The sequence below is a fragment of the Lissotriton helveticus genome, chromosome 1_1, assembly GCF_964261635.1.
Source record: "Lissotriton helveticus chromosome 1_1, aLisHel1.1, whole genome shotgun sequence".
Taxonomy (NCBI): Eukaryota; Metazoa; Chordata; class Amphibia; order Caudata; family Salamandridae; genus Lissotriton; species Lissotriton helveticus.
In genome coordinates, this window is record NC_136057.1 from 852,742,128 (window position 1) to 852,756,767 (window position 14,640).

Below are 14,640 nucleotides of genomic sequence, written 5' to 3' on the forward strand. Positions count from 1 at the left end.
GGCTTCTGACTCACTCGTGTTTAAGTGCCCAGCCCCCAGCGTAGCGCTCCGCATTTGCGTAGCTCATTTCAGCTAATAGTGTATTTCGTGCAAAGTGTACAGCGCCGTCACTACAGTTGTCCTTCTCAGGCTTAATATTCTCTGAAACCTGTATGCATAGCGCTGCTGCTCGCATTAGTCGTTGTGCATTCTATCAGCCTTCGCATAGCGCCGTGTTGTTATTTGGGAGCCCTCCATTTTGTTGTGCCTGCAGCCCGTCCCTCCCCCTTCGCTAACGCCTCCCAGCTCACCCTCCCACGCTCCGCCCCCTCCACCATCCATTTATGGCCAATGCCCCCACGCGCAGCGTCCACGCGCTACGGCCACGCCGAAGGTGCGCCAAAGGTAAGCCTGTCTACGCCCGTCCGCGCCTGGACCGCGCCCAGAGCCAGACCCCCTGTCCCCCGTCCCTCCCAGCCCCCCCGCATTACCTACGATGCCGCCACCCTCCTAGCCCTTAACCCCGGTCGCGCCCCCAACTGCGTCCAAGCCGCCCCTGGACATACCCATGGACCTTTCTCCTGCTTCTCCTGCAAATTCAGCGGCACCGATAACATCTCTGCTACGATCACACCTCAGATTCCCGACCCCAACCACCTACAATGCATCCTTCTCAACACCCGATCGGTCCACAGGCACGCCATTGACCTATGGAATCTACTAGACACCATTTCTCCGGACATCGCCTTCCTTACGGAAACATGGATGAATGCTTCCTCCGCACCAGACATCACCATTGCCATCCCTGAAGACTATAAGATCACTCGCAAAGACCGTACCAGCCACACAGGAGGAGGAATCGCTATCGTCCATAAGAAATCAATCCGCATCTCAACCAGCTCTGACGCCAACCTCGCTAACTCCGAACACCTTCACTTCCAGATCCACATCGACCCCAAAACCACACTCAGAGGCACCCTCCTCTACAGACCACCAGGACCCCGCGCAAAATTCAGTGAGGACATCACGGACTTCATCACCCCACACGCGCTCCCCTCCAAAGACTACATCCTTCTGGGAGACCTCAACTTTCACCTTGAAAAGATCAACGACCGCAACACCGCCACCCTCGTGGACAACCTCGCCAACCTCGGACTCAAACAACTAGTCACTTCCCCCACCCACATCGCAGGTCACACACTCGACCCCATCTTCACATCCAGCAACCATGTCTCCTTCAGCCACACCACGGACCTCCTCTGGACTGACCACAGCTGCGTTCACTTCACCTACAACAAACCAAAACCCAGCATCCACCTCCATCCTACCCTGCAAAGAAACTGGAACAAAATCACCACGGACCAAATCTCCGCATCGCTCCTTCGAAACACCCCAGCACTCTCTTCTAACGCTAACGAAGCCGCCGCCAACCTCACCCTATGGTTATCCAACACCGCTGACACCTTAGCACCTCTGAAAAAACGTCAAAACAAACCTGGCAGCAAGAAGGCCTCATGGTTCAACGATGATCTCAAGAAGTCCAAGAAACTCTGCCGCTCCCTTGAAAAGGCCTGGAAAAAAGACCCAACCACTAGCACCAAGGACGCCTTCAAAAACGCCACCCGCACTCACCACCAACTAATCCGAAAAGCCAAGAAAACAGCATTCAAGGATCGACTTGACAACAACGCCCACAACAGCAAGGAACTTTTCAACATCGTCAAGGAATTTTCCAATCCCTCGGCCAACTCCAACGACATCACCCCCTCTCAAACCCTCTGCGACTCCCTAGCGTCATTTTTCCACAACAAGATTGCAGACATCCACAACAGCTTTGACAACCAACCCGGAAACCAACCCACCCTACCATTTGCTGATCATCTTCCCCCCGTGAACACCCTTAACGACTGGAAGCCAATCTCCACTGAGGACACCATCCGCCTGATGAATTCCATCCACTCAGGATCCCCCACAGACCCATGTCCTCACCACATCTTCAACAAAGCAGACTCCGTCATAGCACCGCACCTCCGAGACGTCATCAACTGCTCCTTTAACTCCGCCACCTTCCCGGAAGACTGGAAACACGCTGAACTCACCGCCCTTTTGAAAAAACCCACAGCGGACCCCACCGAACTCAAAAATTACCGCCCCATCTCGCTCCTTCCATTCCCGGCCAAAGTCATCGAGAAGGCTGTCAACAACCAGCTCGCCGCCTTCCTCGAAGCCAACAAATCCCTCGACTCCTCACAATCTGGCTTCCGAGCAAAACACAGCACTGAGACCGCCCTCATCGCAGCAACAGACGACATTCGAACTCTACTGGACAATGGAGACACAGTCGCCCTCATCCTCCTTGACCTCTCTGCAGCATTCGACACAGTCTGCCACAGCACCCTCTTACAACGCCTCAATAACATCGGAATCCAAGGAAAAGCACTTGAATGGATCACCTCGTTCCTCACCGGAAGAACCCAGAGAGTCCGCCTTCCACCATTCAAGTCCGAGGCCTCTGAAGTCATCTGCGGCGTACCACAAGGATCCTCACTCAGTCCCACCCTCTTCAACGTATACATGAGCCCCCTCGCGGCCATCGCACGCCAACACAACCTCAACATCATCTCTTACGCGGATGACACTCAACTGATCCTTTCTCTCACCAATGACCCCAGCACCGCCAAAACAAACCTACACGTAGGAATGAAAGAAGTTGCCAAATGGATGAAACAAAGCCGTCTGAAACTGAACTCAGACAAAACAGAAGTCCTCATCTTAGGTACATCCACCTCTGCTTGGGACGACTCCTGGTGGCCGGAAGCCCTCGGAAAAGCACCCATCCCGACAGACCACGCACGGAACCTAGGCGTCATCCTGGATTCTTCACTCTCAATGAACAGACAAGTCAGCGCCGTATCCTCTTCCTGCTTCAACATCCTTCGCATGCTCAAAAAAACATTTCGCTGGATCCCCTCCGAAACAAGGAAAACGGTCACCCACGCTCTGGTCACGAGCCGACTGGACTACGGAAACACCCTCTACGCAGGTATTACCGCAAAACTCCAGAAGAAACTCCAACGAATCCAAAACGCCTCAGCCAGGCTCATATTAGACATCCCACGCAACGAACACATCTCTGGTCACCTTAAAGACCTCCACTGGCTACCCGTCAATAAGAGGATCACTTTCCGACTGCTTACCCACGCACACAAATCACTCTACGACATCGGACCAGAATGCCTCAACTCATGACTGTCCTTCTACACCCCATCCCGCCAACTACGTTCTTCCAGCCAAGCCCTCGCCACCGTACCTCGCTTCAACAAGACCACCATGGGAGGCAGATCCTTTTCATACCTGGCTGCTAAAACATGGAACTCACTCCCCGCTTACCTTCGCCTTACCCAGAACCACCTAGCATTCAGAAAGCAACTTAAAACGTGGATATTTGACAAGTAATCCTCCTCCCCTTCCTAAGCGCCTTGAAACCCTCTGGGTATGTAGCGCGCTATATAAATTCTTTGACTTGACTTGACTATCCTCGCTGAGTTTGGATATGCCTTCGCCACTGAGGTGTTTATGGTGGCTCCCAGGTATTGCTGTACGTGGGAAGGTTGCAAATGCGATTTTGTGTAGTTGATTGAAAAGTCTAGGCTGTGTAGCAACTGGATTGTTTGTGATGTGTGTGCTGCACACTCTTGGTACGATTTTGCTTGTATTAGCCAATCGTCCAAGTAAGGGTACACATGGACGTGTTGCCTCCTGAGATGTGCTGCCACTGTTGCCAAGCCTTTTGTAAACACTCTGAGCCGTGGTAACCCCGAAGGGCAAAACCTTGAATTGGTAGTGTTGACCTTCTATTGTGAACCTGAGGTATTTTCTGTGAGCTGGATGGATGGGTATGTGAAAATACGCATCTTTGAGGTCCAGTGTTGCTAGGAAGTCTCCTTGCTGTAGCAACGAGAGCACTTGCTGTAGTGTGATCATATGGAAGTGCTCCGATAGTAAGTATTGATTTAGGGGTCTGAGGTCCAATATTGGTCTGAGGGAACCGTCCTTCTTTGGAATAAGGAAGTATATGGAGTATACTCCTGTCCCTTGTTGGTGGAAAGGGACTTGCTCTATGGCCCCCTTTTGCAGCATGCATTTCACCTCTTGCTGTAGCAGGGTGATGTGTTCCATGGACGTAGGACGATGTTTGGGTGGTATGTTTGGTGGCGTAGAAGTCAGTTCTAGGCAATAACCAGACTGGATAATTTCTCTCACCCACCTGTCCGAGGTAATTGCGTGCCAGACAGGTAGGAACTGTTGTAGTCTGCCTCCGATCGGTGTTAAGTGGTGTGGAAGCAGCGTAATGAAGTCACTGTTTTGTGGCAGTGGAGGCCCTGGTGTTATTGCCTCCACGCCCTCTTCCCTTATTACTGTTACCTCTGTAACCTCCCCTGGTTGTGTTCTTGTTGAAGGAACCTTGTGTGTTACTTTTGTATGAGGCAGATGTTTGTGAAGCATTACCTTGTGTGTTTGCCCTGTATGAGGAGCGTCGAAAGGAGCCCCTATGTTGCAGAAATTGCAATGCACCCATAGATTTTGCGGTTTCTGTGTCTTTTTTATTTTGTCCAAAATGGCGTCGACAGCAGGGCCAAATAGAAAATCTTGATTGACAGGTTGGTTAATAATGGTGGACTACACCTCATTCTTAAAACCAGAAATACGCAGCCATGCAAGTCTGCATAGCAAGACACTAGTATTAATTGACCTAGCGTCAAGCGCACATTTAATGGAGGCGTTTAATATGAACTTTCCCTCTTGGATGAGATCATTGGCTTGTGCTTTGAAAGGCTCGGGCAGGTGTTGCATAAGGCTTTCGAGCTGATCATAGTGTGCCCTGTCGTAACGAGCCAGTAGGGCTTGTGTATTAGCAATCCTCCACGAGTTGGGGGCTTGTGCAGCTACCCTTTTGCCTGATGCCTCTAGAATTTTTGACTCTTTGTCAGTGGGAGGTGCTTCCCCTGTTGTCTGAGAGTTGGCTCTTTTTTGTGCGTTGGCAACCACCAATGAGTCTAGTAGCAACTGGCCCTTGATGTAAGTAGGGTCTGTAGGAGCCGGCCTATATTTTTTTTCTATCCTGGGATTTATCACCCGTGCCCTGGCTGTATCCTTAAATATGTCGGGTGCGCGTTTTAGAACTCCCTTTAGCATGGGAAGTGTTTTGACACTTTTTTCTGCAGTAGTGAATGTGTCAAAAAGGAAGTCTTCCTCCACAGGGTCACTATGCATGTCCACATTGTGGAATTGTGCTGCCCTGTCTATGAGTTGGTTGAAGACTACAGTGTCATCAGTAGGTGACGGTTTAGTAGGGTAAGTGGGTACATCAGGGATGGGGTGGGTGTCATAAGGGTCTGTTGGTTCTTCCCAAGGTTCCTCTGGGTGAGAATCTTGTGGGAAATCATATAGAAGCTGTGGCCCATACCCTGTGTTCCCCTCATCGTCCCCGTGGTGAGAAGGTGAGGAAGGTGCAAAAGGTGTGGTAGGCATGATAGGTTGAAAAGGGCTGAAGGGTCTTAAGGGAGAAGTCCTAAAGTCCTTTTTCTTCAGTGGAATAGGAGAATCAGGTTCAAAGTCCAAAGGCCTTTTTTTCCTATGCAGGATGGTAACTTTATAAGTCTCTGGATTTATGTATATTTTAACTTGGTCTGATGGATCTGGGTGGAATAGTTCTTCCTCTACAGTCCTGGGTGTAGTGTTAGACTTTTTCGGGTCGGTAACACTTGGTTTTTCGACGACTTTTGGAGTCTTGTGTGGCTTTTTGGGCTCGGGCCCCGATTTTGGATCGAGGATTGGTTTCGGGTCGACCGGAGTTTTCGGGTCGACACGTTTTTTGTGCTCCGTAGGCTTCTTCGGATGAGTGTCTTTCACCGAGTCGATGTTCTTTTTTGGATCGACTGGTGTCTTTGGAGCCGTTGTCCCCTTGGGTCGACAGGTTTTGCCGGTTTCGACACTGGTTTCGGTACGGCACCGGTTGCCGGGTTGACAGTTTTTGGAACAGCAGGCTTGCTCGAGTCAGCGACCTTCTTCGGTTCGGCGCCCTTTGGCTGTGTGCCTTTGTTCGGGTCGACCGCTTTTTTGGGGTCGACAGTTTTTGGCTGAACGGCCTTTGTCGGGCCGACAGTCTTCTTTGGATCGACGCCCTTTGGCTGTGCGGCCTTTTTTGGATCGACGCCCTTTGGGTCGGTGACCTTCTTTGGGACGATGGCACTGGGCCCTGGGGTTTCTGAAGGTTTCGGTTTCATTTTCGGAGCCGAGCCGGAAGGCGGGGCTGGCGAAATTTGTTTGTGATCTTGGCTAAGGCCTTTTGGCGATGCCTCGACCGGAGCCACTGGTAACGGGTTAATCGGTGTCGGGGGTGTTGTACTCACGATTTGCCCCGACGGGAGTTCGTCGTCGGAGTAATCCTCGACGGTGACGATTTCTAGGTCCGAGTCCAGGGAGTCCTGTAGATCCTGGCCATCATCGAAGATGTTGTCCGGTTCCGGTGCCTGTCGCTGCATTTCTTGCCGGGCAGCCCGTCGGTTTCGTATAGTTTTTTTGGAGCGAAACTGAGCGCAGGCTGGGCAGGTTTCTTCCCTATGGTCTGGGGAAAGGCACTTGTTGCATACTGAATGTTTATCAGTATGTGGGAACTTGGAGTGGCATTGTGGGCACCTTTTAAACGGGCTTCTTTCCATTGACGGTTGACTCACGTTGCGTCGAAAAGGCCCGACGGCCAACGTCGACGACCGATTCGAGATGGAAAGTTGGATCGAGTAGAGAGGTACCGAACGAGAACAATACCGCCGAAGTCGAAGGCATTTTGGCCTTTAGAAAAGTTTTGTTTTCGATTCCGAGTTGGAGATTTGGAGTTTGCATCCGAACCCAATGGCGGAAAAAAACAATCTGAGGATGGAGAAGATGCCCATGCGCACTGTAGTCCAAGGGAGGAGTCACCTATCTCGTGATACTTCGAAGACTCTTCCAAGACAACAAAGTGCAATCATCCGGACCCAACACTAGGCGGCGATCTATGCACAGATATGAATTCAGCAGCCCACATGCCTCAAACATATTGAACGCAATACAGGCAAAGTACCTGTCACTGTGTACCTGAGACAGCAGTGCTTTGCAAAAGTATGGAATGACTACCACATAGCTGTCCAGCATATGACAGCTACTGGGACCTCTGGAAAGAGCTATGGAAGCAGCAATGGTCCCAGAATGCTCACAAATACGCGCAACAGGGACTTCCATGGCCAGGGCCTAGCATATCTTGCATAGCTTGATACATAGCATGACACTATGTGAAGCTAAAGTCTTTGCCTTTTTAGCTAAAGCAAAGCCCATAACACACTTGTCAATAACGCTCCCATGTTGAGGAACTTTGCAGACGTTTCTCTTCCTTGGTTAGATGTGGAAGAGTAACACAGAAGGAAGAGTAATAATAATAGTCATTTTTAATGCAGATGCCAACTTGAATGAGAAGGAAGAACCAACTTATCTAGGTAGAAAATTGTGAAGGGTGGATGAACTGATAGGGCCTGAAGTTCTTCAACACTTCAAGCAGAAGTAATTGCTACCAAGAAAATAGTTTTCAGAGCAGGAAGTTAAATTAAGCAACTGTGCATCAACTTGAACACAGATTTCCAGATGAATGTGCCAACCCAGCGAGGAAGCGTCCACAGTCATGGTAGCCCAAGTCTGCTCAGTAAGAGATGGCCTTGTGTTGCATTCACTGCTTATTCAAATACCAAGGGTGGGCTATCATCAGCCATCTGATGAGAGGCAGCAACAGGACACATGAGGTCATGAGGCCTAACAGTCAAAAGAACATCAGGACAGGGATCGGTGTTTGAGTCGGACACATCTGAGCCTTCGCCCAAATATACATAATCCTCTGAGGAGGACAGAAGGCATACAGGCAGGTTGAGCTGTGCAGCACCCCAACAGGTCAGTTTCTGTGTGGGAATTAAGTGAAGCTTCTGAATGCGGATGGTAAAGCGGCAGAAAAAAAGCCATTGTTTGCTCGAGATATTCCTGGACCAGAGTTGAGGACTCCATGATACGAGCCAGCAATCAAAGTATGGGAACAGATGAACTCTGGACCACCACAGCAAAGCTGCCACAACTGCTAGCACCTCTGTAAAGATATGTGATGCGATATTTAGTTTGAACAGGTGGACTTCAAACTGATAGTGTTAGGATCCCACCATGAACCTCAAGCAGAGTGTGTGGGTGGCGTGAATTAGAATATTAAGTAGGTATCCCGGAGGCTAACGCCAACAAATCTAAGTTAAAGGCCAACAAGAAGTGGCTTAGGTGCCACCTTCAGAAACTTGTCCTTCAGGATAAACAGGCTTAGAAGGCAGTGATCCAAGATATGCCTCAGTACATCATCCTTGAGGAGACAGAGAAAAAAAAGAAGAGTAAAAATGCTTACTCGTCTTCTAATGGCACCACGTCTATAGCCATGTTTGCTGACAATGACTTCCGCCTTAAGGATCGACTAATGAGCTGGCAAACATGCTCCATAGGAAAGGGATGATGTAATACGGAGGACAGCAAGGGAACAGCTTAGCCCTAAAGGATCATTTGGATCACCCAGCAGTCTATCATGATCATGTCTCTAACAGGCACATGCATCATTGTTGGCTTTTGCAATTCCTTAATCGCAATTTTTAAGTAATCGCAATTAAGGAATCGAAAAACCCTATGCATGTAGAAATCGCAAAAAAAGTTGCAATTTCTAAACATTCCTTAATTGCGACTCGCAATTTGCGAGTCGCATTTAAGGAATACCTTCCCATTCATAGAATGAATGGGAAGACATTCTCAATTTGCGAATCTCAATTAGAAAATCTCAAATTGAGAATGCAATTTCAAGGGTGCTAGGGTGTCAAAAGGACACCCTGTTGCACCCCTGAAATTGATCCATGCCCATATGTTGCACACACATGACCTAAGGGCATTTGTGTGGGCAACATGAAACTTTGAAAAATGCACAAAAGTGCATTTTTCAAAGTTTTTGCAAATTACCATGAAGTCCAACTTCATGGTAATTTGCTACTCCTATTAGCGAAATCGCTAATTTTATGACTTTGATGCATTGCATTTAAGGAATCTCAATTTGGAATTCTTTAAATGCAATCGCAATTTAAGGAATCTCAATTTAGAGATTCCTTAAATTGCGATTTTTGCATTTGGGATGATGCATCCCAAATGCAAAAATACCGGTCGCAAAGGGGCAGATTCTGAGAATCTGTCCGTTTGCGACCGGTTTTTAGCTTGATGCATGTGGCAAAATAGGAAAGCTTACTGAGGCAAAAACTTTGCGACCCAAGTCGCCAAGCTTTTGGGATTCCCAAAACGGGGTAGGTGCTGGGAAGGCATTTGGGTTCTCTCTTTTTTTTGTCAAAGCAGGTTTTATTAAATTAAATTAGTGGCAACAAAAAAGAAAAACGACATGCGACAGTCCCGCACAACATCCCACACAGGGGGCAGCCAAGCAAGGCAGGCTATATATAGCACCTAGTCCAAAGGAGGTAACAGGTACCCAGGCCGTAAGAAGGCCGAAGCCAACAGAGTGCTTGGAAGCTTAGTAGGGGCCATGTCTCTTTCAGGTGAATAACTAGAACACGGTCACAGGAGGAGCAGTGACAATGCAGGTGCAGATATCAGTGGAACTCGGTAAGCCCGCAACCCGTGATGGCAGAATGCCGTCACACTAACTTGTCAGACTGTCACAGGAACAAAAACCAAAAGAACCCCCCCCAACCCCATAACCCTCCCCCACCCCTAGTGGTGTTAGCAATGTCCGCAAAGAAACAATCGTTCGAGGGACTGACATTCACACTTGAAATAGATGGAGAGCTCGTACGCTGGGTGGACAGACTGCCGAGGGAAGACCTTTGGATAGAAAGCGAACCAGGGGGCCCCAGCGGAATGTGAAGCTCTTAAAATCGTCCCTGAAGATATCAGCCATTCTCTCCATACTCAACAGTTTCCACAGCCTAGCATGCCACAAAGAAATTGCGGGGGCTTCCTTCTTCTTCCACGCAGCGGCCAAAGTGAGCTTGGCCGCTCCCACGCATAACCACAGTATCTTTTTGTCTGCTTTGGTCTGGAGAGTGAGATCCGGGTCCCGAAGCCCCAACAGAATATGGGCCATCGAGTCCGAGACCGGGTAACCCAGCATCTCCTTAATATGGGACAGGATCTCTTCCCAGTAGGAACGAATAACGGGGCAGTCCCACCAAATGTGACGAAACAGGCCGCACCCCCTCCAACACCTATCAGAGGAGCCAGGAAATATCTGTCGCAATTTAGCCGGGTAAAGGTACCAGTCCATCATTGTCTTGAGGTGCGCCTCACGGAGCTCCACCGAATGGTTGTGCTTAGCTATGTCGACCCACAGTCGGGCCCACTCCTCGTCGGATATATCTCGGCCGAGTAACTCTTCCCACAGGCCCATGTAGCAAGGCCGGGGGGCTCTGACCGTCGAAAGAAGGAGGTTATAGATCAACGAGATAACACCCCGCATGGTAGATGTTATGGGGAGAAAGGCCTCGAAGGAAGTGAGCGGCCTAGTAGCCGCGTCTCTAACCGTAGGGGACAGCGCCCAGTGGAGGAGTTGGGCATGGCGGTATCGCTCGGTCGGCTGGATGCCATAATCCCGCATACAATTATGAAAGGTAAGTGGTGCCGAACCGTAGCATAAGTTTGGGTTCTCTTTTAAAGTTGAAGTCAACCAGTAGAATCTCGAGAGATGAATGGGAGGACAAAAAGTATGGGTCACACAAAGCAAGCTTATTGGGTCTGGAAATCTGCATGTGGACTGCTGCGTCCAAAAATGGCTTCTTCCATGCAGACCTTGAAGAGTCTAGAAATGGCTCATGAAACAGGAGCAAGAACGTGTGGAGGACTGTTATATTTCTGTGGGAATGTTAGATTTCACTTCCGCAAAAGGCAAAATCCTTTTTAAAGACCTCACCGCCTTTCAAATGACTGTTGAAAAAGAGAAGACCTCCTCCTTTCAGGTGAAGTATCAACGCCACTGGCATTTTGCAAGTCCAAATAAATACCAGCATCAGTACTGTAAGATTGCTGGAGATGAGCAGCTTTGGAGTCATCACCTTCCATGCAGCCACAACCTTTCTACATAACCAAGGCATCTGAAACTAACCCAAAACCCTCTTCCACCAACCCTGTGTGCCTTGGGGAGGTACTCACAATCTGGTCCATTGTTAAAATAAGCCTTGGCTTTCTCCTTCACCACATGGATGATACTATCCCCTATTGATTCTCTGGCTGGCGCTGTGAGCTTTGTCATTATAGACTTCAAATGCAGCAATAAAGGGCCCTCATAACGAGGATCAGCACCCTAGCCACAGGTGCCAGGGTCTAAGCCTGTGAAGGCAGATAGTCTGGGTCAAGGATCTCGAAGTCACCCCAAGCCGGCATGAATAAACACCCATTTGGGGAGTAGCCCAGAGGGCTGCAGAGCTCTCCTGAACAGATTCAGCATTGCTAGTCAGAAGGCTTTAGTCTGCTCACCTCACAGAAGAACTAAGAAACTCCGGTCTTGACTTCTTAGGTGTGAAAGAAGAGTCTGAGAATGAGATTGAGACACTAAAGAGTCCGAGAACGAGGTCTCTTACATCGAGCAAATAATGACTTGCCCTTTTTCTGCCACTTTTTTCAGCTTCTTGTGAATGTTATCCCACAAGAACATTTACTGTAAAGTGACTGAGTCTGTTGCAGAGTCTCCCTGAGGACATTAGACAAAAAGAGCCTGGCCTCCTGCTTCCTGATGGTCTTCATGTGCATGGAAGAGCAGCTGATTTGTTATGTCCCAAACCCAGACACTACATACATTTGTTTTGAGGGTCTGAAATCGACATTTTGTTGCAGCACTACATGCAAAGCTTGACGCCTGAAGTCCTTTGAGGAGACATTTGACAAAGCTGCTGCAGAACAGCTATGGAATTTGTAGGTGAGACACCAAGAGAGCGCTTTGGATGAGGTATGGAAAAACAGGAACTGACATTAGCATGCTGGATGGTGCTAAATAGACCCCAGTGATGTCGCGTCAGGATGTGGCGTCATGCTGAAGCTGTGTGGCACCACGCAATGATGCTGGAGAGTCATTGCTAGGAATTAAATATTCCAGACAAGTCTGAAGCCTGGAAGTAGTAGTCCTAACAAAAGGGATCTACAGGAAGATGTATCCAGCAGAACGCCAATGTTTATTTTTAATTTGATATATCTCACATTTCCACACAAATATTAATTTGACGCAAGAGTAGGCACAACCTGTCTTAATGCTGGCAGTGCATGGAGACAACACTAGTCCATGTACTTAAAAGGCTGACGTTTGTTCAGATAATGGCCAAAAGCAAGTGGAGCTAAATGTGGTCACCTACGATCTGGACAGTTTTTACCATAATATGAACCTTAACAAGAAACCCCAGCCTAACTATAAGAAATTAGTTGTATGAACATTGTGTGATTGTAGAGTTGACTATATAACTTCTGTAATTGATACATCCCAATTGCAAGTGTACAGGTGATTAATATTGTTCAAAGGTACAATGAGTGCAATCCAACAATCTTAAATATTACAACAATATTAAAGTAATGTAGCACAGAGTTGTCCAGTCTGAATATGTACTGTTTTGGCAGCATATTTTTGATGGTGAGCATGTTAGTTCAGAATAGGTATTCTCTCTTAAATATGGCTTATTTTATGAGTGAATCACTTTTATGCTTCATTCACCATTATCAATGTTGATTGGTCACTGTACGATTGTACATTCAGTGCAGCCAATGTAGGCGTATTAGAGATGATGTTTATGCACAATTAATTCTCACCCTGAAAAGTGTTGTCATCTTTTATGGTTAAGTTACCTTGTATGTATCTGCTGACTGCTCTGTATATGATCTTATGTGAATCCTGATGCAAATTGTACTTGTTTCTGTGAATGTAATTTAATTGAGGCAACCATAGATTGACAGAACTATGTCTGGAGAGACATCACTGATGCAGAGGCTTAAGGAATGGTGGTGGGCAACATTGCATTATCACTGCTTTCAAGGGTAATAACTGGTATTGTCCAGGTCAAAACAGACCTAGTGACAGAGGGTCCTTTTCTCTTCAACAGAAGTTTCACTTAATTTCTCAATAAATTCACCATTTGAAAATCTTGAGAGGTTTCAAATGTAGTGCTTTGTTTTGGACATACCCTGTGTACCGGTGCAAAACTAACATATAGTATAAACACACCTCCCAGTGGATCACACACCTATTCACGCACATTGAAAATGCACACAAATCTAGCTGGCAAACAAAATCTTAGTTCAAATGACGATAGAATTTGTTATTGAAATTAAGAGCATTTGCAATTTAATGGTCTTTAAAAAGCAGTGGCTCATTACGAGCTCAGCATGCATCAGTGCTAATTCGAGCACACAAATATTATTGATCCTCATGTGTTAAAGAACATGACATTGGCAAACTGAATCCACTGGAAATATGCAGTGAAATTGAAACATAATAAACAAAGTACAAATGCTGTTACATACCTTAACAACAGTGTCTGTCGTACGCTTTAATTCACTGTCTAATTCTGATAAAACCTGTAGGAAAAATTAAGAGGGTTAAATAAATGGACATGGTTACACTAAATACATTCTGAGTTATTGTACCATAAAATTGTGTTAATTGTACTGATGTTCCAACTTTGGCTGTCTAAAGAGCAAAATGTTGCCATCGCAAGATATGGAAAGCATGGCATATGCCACCAAACTGGCAATAGGTTGATACACCTCAATGAAGTCGAGCAGCCCAATTTCTCGTTTGGGCTACTCAAATCAGGAACAGGGTTAGTATAGGTACAGAGAAGTACCTGAAAAGGTCTTGTAGTGGAAGTAGCTGGTTCAACAGATACCCAGACAGTATATTTATTTTAAATCACTACTTTCTACTGGGGAGGAGAATATGGGTAAGGCGCAGCCAATATCAAAGGCAGAGATAGCACATAATGCATGAATTTGTGATGTACCATTTGGCTCTAAAAACACCATCATCACAACCACCTTTAAGTTTGGAATATTCAATTTTCTGCTATCCTTTTAAGATTAGAAATCTTTTAGTATCATATCTTTATTTTAACCAGGAACACCACCAGCTTTACTGGGTGCAGATAATTTTGATTTAAATACTTAACAAAAGGGGTAACTTTCAAATTGTATGTAATGGAACGCTCCAAACCTACAGAAAGGAGGTATGTTCAAAATCTACAAAAGGAGTGCAGTCCATCAATGTTAGCCCAGATAGCAGTATGGAGGATACACATTAACTTTATATAATTTGCATATCAACAGGACACCAAATTGTCACACAACCTTCACAGGGGCTTCTTCTGATGAAAGATAGTTTCCTACCTGGAAAGTTGAACAGAGTGTCTCCCGAGAAAGCTTGTTTTGAACAACAGCAAACAGTTTGCCCAGCGGTTTGAGGAAGTTGGTCGGATTAACACAGTGCCTCATCAAGTTTTGTATAGTCTCCAAGATGTCAATCTCTGTGTCCTGTAACATTCAAAATCACGTTTCTGTTTACATTTAAAGGTAGCACAA

The 14,640-nt window shown here is 47.1% G+C and overlaps 1 protein-coding gene across 2 annotated transcripts in view; it reads right to left on the reverse strand.

Annotated features, from left to right (window-relative positions):
- The window catches only part of UTP20 (UTP20 small subunit processome component), a 1,109,880-nt gene that overhangs the window by 504,797 nt on the left and 590,443 nt on the right, over nt 1-14,640 (reverse strand). For both annotated transcript variants that reach the window (XM_078675325.1, XM_078675316.1), the window contains exons 33-34: nt 14,449-14,592; nt 13,588-13,641 (exon numbers count right to left, since the gene is read on the reverse strand). In XM_078675325.1, coding sequence (XP_078531451.1) covers nt 13,588-13,641; nt 14,449-14,592 — 198 coding nt within the window. The remainder of the gene's footprint in view (nt 1-13,587; nt 13,642-14,448; nt 14,593-14,640) is intronic.